The 5,000-nt window shown below is 47.6% G+C and overlaps 1 protein-coding gene across 2 annotated transcripts in view; it reads right to left on the bottom strand.

Moving 5' to 3' along the window:
- Nucleotides 1-5,000, bottom strand: part of eif2ak3 (eukaryotic translation initiation factor 2-alpha kinase 3) — a 35,068-nt gene that overhangs the window by 10,412 nt on the left and 19,656 nt on the right. Inside the window, exons 3-9 of one of the 2 annotated variants that reach the window (XM_062522160.1) lie at nucleotides 3,215-3,406; nucleotides 2,768-2,898; nucleotides 2,240-2,486; nucleotides 1,610-1,781; nucleotides 1,299-1,427; nucleotides 988-1,113; nucleotides 460-677 (exon numbers count right to left, since the gene is read on the bottom strand). In XM_062522160.1, coding sequence (XP_062378144.1) covers nucleotides 460-677; nucleotides 988-1,113; nucleotides 1,299-1,427; nucleotides 1,610-1,781; nucleotides 2,240-2,486; nucleotides 2,768-2,898; nucleotides 3,215-3,406 — 1,215 coding nt within the window. The remainder of the gene's footprint in view (nucleotides 1-459; nucleotides 678-987; nucleotides 1,114-1,298; nucleotides 1,428-1,609; nucleotides 1,782-2,239; nucleotides 2,487-2,767; nucleotides 2,899-3,214; nucleotides 3,407-5,000) is intronic. The other variant, XM_062522161.1, reaches the window with a different exon arrangement.

Here is a 5,000-nt window from a genome sequence, read left to right as displayed (position 1 = left end):
GAGAAAGAGCAAGAGAGAGAGAGAGAGAGAGAGGGAGTGAGTAAGGAAGGAAGGAAAAAAGAACAAGAGAAAGAAAGAAAGAAAGAAAGAAAGAGAGAGAGAGACATACACACAGAGAATGAGTGAGAGCGACAGTATATTAATATAAAGTTGATTATTAACATGTTATACTTGTAGCTTTGGCAACAATGACTTGACACATTCATGCCAATAAAGCAATAATTGATTTGATTTGATTTGATTTGATTTGACAGAGGGCTTGCTTTCAAGTCTGTTCATTCAGAAGTAACGACCAGACAGAGAGCAAATGCAGGTTCTTAACACAGTCAGACTATATGAAGCGATACTTTGGAGTATGACTGGAGGTGTGTGTGTGTGTGTGCGTGTGCGTGTGCGCGTGCGCGTGCGTGCGTGCGTGCGTGCGTGCGTGCGTGCGTGCGCGCGCGCTCCCGTCCTTACCCGTGCTTGTGTGGCGGTGGGGTGGAAGAACTTGCGGACGATGTAGGTGGTGGCGGCGATGCAGAAGACGATGGTGCCCACGATCTCCTTCCACCAGGGCAGCAGCAGCACGGGGTCCTTCCTGCGGCCCGACCCCCCCTCACCTCCCCCGGTCAACGTGCCCACCGACACCTCCCGCCGCTCACGGAAGCGTGCGCTGTACGGGTAGTAGCCGTTATCTGGAGAGAGGCAGAAACACAAGAGTGCCATTAGGGAAAAAAATCAAATAAAAAAAGGTTTGCACACTAATATATGCATACATTTTAGAAAAAGAGAACCTAGGCGCGGAATGTGGAACAAGGGAAGCCCATGTTTATTTTTAGTACATAACGTTTTGCCTGACTTTCATACATTCATTCATGCAAGGAAATATACTTCAGGAAATGTGGTTTAGAAAATTCAAATAACATTCAAAATTGATATGGTTCCCACACTGCTGAATTTCTAAAGTGTTCTGCTGCAAGGCATTGTGGGGATTGTAGTTCTTACCGTAGGGGTACTGCAGCACTGACAAGGCACCATTGCTGTACTCCTCGTGAGAAAACCGGTCGTTGTTCAGACACTTGTCGAACTCTTCTGAGCCAACCAGCACTGGAGTACGGGATGGGGAATCTGCTGGTTGAAAGTGTGTATGTGTGTGTGGGGCAGGGGGTGTTAGAAACACATATTGAACAGTATCAAAAATGTGAAAATGTGTACATATAACATGTGTGCCCATGTGGAGTATACTGTATATGTGTGTGTGTGTGTGTGTGTGTGTGTGTGTGAGAATGAATTGACGTGTGTGTGGGTACACTCACGTATGAGGGGCTTCCATCGGACTGTGGGCAGAGGCTGGGGGTTGGCCGGGTCCAAAGCATTGGGCTTCGAGGGAAACTTCTCAGAGATCCTCACAGAGGACTGCAGGTAGAGTTGCCCCTGGTACATACCTACACACACACACACACACACACACTTTAGTAATTCATCCTGCATCAGAAGCAGTAGTGACTAGTTCTGTTTTAATGCATGTTTTCCATGCATATTAATAGAAAACCGGTAACAGCCATATGTTTGATATGGTGTGTGTGTGTGTGTGTGTGTGTGTGTGTGTGTGTGTGTGTGTGCCTACCAAGGTAAACACTGCTCTCCGTGGCTTCGCGAGCCTTCTCCATGATGTCGTCGTCCTCCTCGTTCTGGGTCTCCTCGTCGCTCTGCGACGTGTAGGCCGTGTCATCAAACAGGCTGATGGGCGTCACCTTCCCCCCGCCAACCAACCAGGCGGAAGCGATCGGCGTGCAGAACTACAGGGGGAGGGGCAAACGTCTCGACTTCATCAATATGCGACACCTTTAACGCAACATCTAATGGACAGCATCCGACTTAACAGGGGTGCGTTGCAAGCAAAAGAGGTTCAGGGGTCCTGAAAGCAAACTATGATCACTGAATGAGAGAGACATCCTTTTTAACATACAGTCATTTCCTGTGTATTAGCCACATTGTGTATTAGCCACATTGTGCATAAGCCGCAGCCAGTTTTGTGCAAGTTAAAACAAACAAAACCATATTAATACTAACATAATAACTGTCCCTCGTCTATTAACCTCATAGATGAAGACATTTTGCAAAGTCAATGTATAAGCCGCGGCTAATAGTTGACAGTATGACAGTACTCGCTCACACTAGGTGTTCAACAACACAACCTGTCACACTGACTGATTGACTGAGGGGTCAAGGCTTAGCAAGGGTCAAGAGTCATTACCTGGTGCTCCCAGATCAGCTGACCGCCGGGCTTGGTGCTGAAGGCCATGACCTTCCAGTCGGGCACGGACACCTTGATGACCAGGTCCGTGTCCGTGTCCGTGTGTATGTGCGAGTCGGCCTCGTCGATCAGCTTGCGTTTGCCCTGCAGTGTGTCTCCGGCAGGAATCTCCCCCTCCAGGAAGTTGAGGGTGGACTGGGTCTCGGGAACGAATTTCAGCTCAAACGTTCCCACGCTGAAGTTCCACCTGAGGTGGCAAGGGAGGAGAGTGTTAGAAGTTGGCTGACAAGAGGAAACATTTCCCCTTTAAATAAAAGGGGGAAATAATAACGCCATATTTACCTAAATGATGGTTACATTCCATTATATGCATTTTACAATTCTCATATAAAAACACTAATCACACTTAACCCAAAATCTTAAGCAGACTAACTTTGCGTCATACAGTGCAACCTGAATCAGACTCTTTCTAGTTATTCTCAACTCATCTTAAAGCGGATTCAATGCGTATCACACACACACACGTACATCTCAACACCGCTGCGAGGCCGGACGGCTCGGACGGTCTTCTGGGTCCTCTGGAGGAGAAGCACGTCCTCCGGCTCAGTCTCCTCTCCAGCCCAGCGACTGCAGCCCACCGCTGAGCAGATGTATTGCAGCTAGACACACACACACACAGTTAGTTTAGTTGCACACTGTGCGGTGTGTGTAGTTAATAATTCAGCAGCGACATAACTCCATATTGCTACCGAAAAAAGTGGATTTATTACAATGTTCAAATGAATTCAGCAAGGGCAGCAGTCTTCTCTGATGGCAACACACACACACACACACACACACACACACACACACACACACACACACACACACACACACACACACACACACACACACACACACACACACACACACACACACACACACACACACACACACACACACACACACACGAGTATCACCAAAGTGCGGATGTACCTTTCCAGAGTAGGCTCCCAGGCCGTAGGTGGTGTGCGATTTGCCCCCCACCAGGACGGAGTCGTCCCCAAAGCGGTAGGACGAGTCCAGCAGGGACTCCACGGTGAAGGGCACGGCCTCCATCGTCTCCCGCTCACGGTTCCACTGGAACAACGCCCCGTCCAGAGACGGAATCATCACCTTGTTGAACACCTGAGAAGGAGAGAGGGAGGGAGGGAGGGAGAGAGGGAGAGAGAGAGAGGGAGGGAGGGAGGGAGGGAGAGAGAGCTTTTAGGCCTTTACTTTGCTGGCTATGACATTATATAAACTAGAAAAGCACTCCGAGAGCGCCGGCCTCCGCCAAGCGAAAACATAACCGCCTCATGGATCCGGACGGTGATACAGATCACTCCCAAAATGGAATCGTTTCTTCAATGGGTCATTTAAGACCTTCCCTGAAAATCCATCATCGAAATCCATCCATAACTTTTTGAGTTATCTTGCAAGCAAACAAACAAACAGACAAACAAACAGACAGACAGACAGAGACACACACCCTGATGAACACATAACCTCCTTGGCAGAGGTAATGATAGTACTGGTGCTTTAATACAACGAAACAACACATCTAAAACATTCTGTGCTGGTGTAATAGCCTTTGTCCAATATCTTCCTATGCAACTAAAGCTTTTTTTTCGTAGTCGATTAATTGGTTAATAATTTTCTGGATAAAAATATTTGCTTGCTTCATATCTAGTTCACCTCATACAGGTGCAAGTAAGGCTAAAAAAAAAAAATCAAGTTTAACAAGTTGCAAGTTACAGAATTTTCAGGCATTTTACATTCTTACAAAGAAATGACCCGAACCAATTCACTGCCGGCGATTAAATGAATAGTTGACCGCTAATCAATCAATGAGTTATTGGCGTCCTAATGCCCACTCTACTGTAGCTTTCCCTGGAGACGCTGGTGAAGTGCTGAAGCACCGGTTCACTCGGTTCTCCTTGCTGGACGCGGGCCACGGATGCTGGCCGCTCCGGACAGAGTGATGTAACTGTCTGTCTGCGCCTCCCTTAAAGTGAATTGGCCGCTTTCAGGAAGCAATGAGCTCTAAAACACTGCCCTAAGCAAATCACTGAGGACATTATCTGTGTGTGTGTGTGTGTGTGTGTTTGTGTGTGTATTGGAGTGTGAAGGAGACAGACAGAGAGAGTGAAAAACAAAAAAAAACAAAAAAAAAAAACAAAGTGAGTGAAAAACCAGAGCGCGGAGAGCAAAGAGTCCAGGTCACCAAGTTACACAACTGTCATTAAAAGATTAAACAAACACACATTAAAAAGAACACACACTGCCACATTAGGATTTCTGCCTTTCTGCCTCACATAAACACACACACACACACACACACACACGCACACACACACAGAACTCTTTGTCCAGCTTTGCACCTGACCCCAATCCACGGTGCGCTTACTGGTCCAGTACAAACACACACACCTGAGACAGCAGGAGTCAGAATGAGATCATACATCCGCTCCTGTCTAATCTGGCCTCAGCCAATGGGAACGCAGCAATCTCTGAGTCGATAAAGGCTAGTGGGGATTGGCTGATGGACACAGGGGTGAGGTCATCACCTCATGCGAGACTTGTGGGGGGTGGGGGGGTGGGCCTGGGGGGAGGGGGTCATGCTCGAAAGAGTAAGAGGTTGGTGTGTGTGTGTGTGTGTGTGTGTGTGTGTGTGTGTGTGTGTGTGTGTGTCCATCTATCTAAGAGTCTAAGGTGAATGAGTTCATCTAAATATCCATGA

The sequence above is a fragment of the Sardina pilchardus genome, chromosome 20 (genome assembly GCF_963854185.1).
Source record: "Sardina pilchardus chromosome 20, fSarPil1.1, whole genome shotgun sequence".
Classification (NCBI taxonomy): Eukaryota; Metazoa; Chordata; class Actinopteri; order Clupeiformes; family Clupeidae; genus Sardina; species Sardina pilchardus.
The sequence above is the reverse complement of the archived record's forward strand: the minus strand, read 5'-3'. Positions and strand labels throughout refer to the sequence as shown.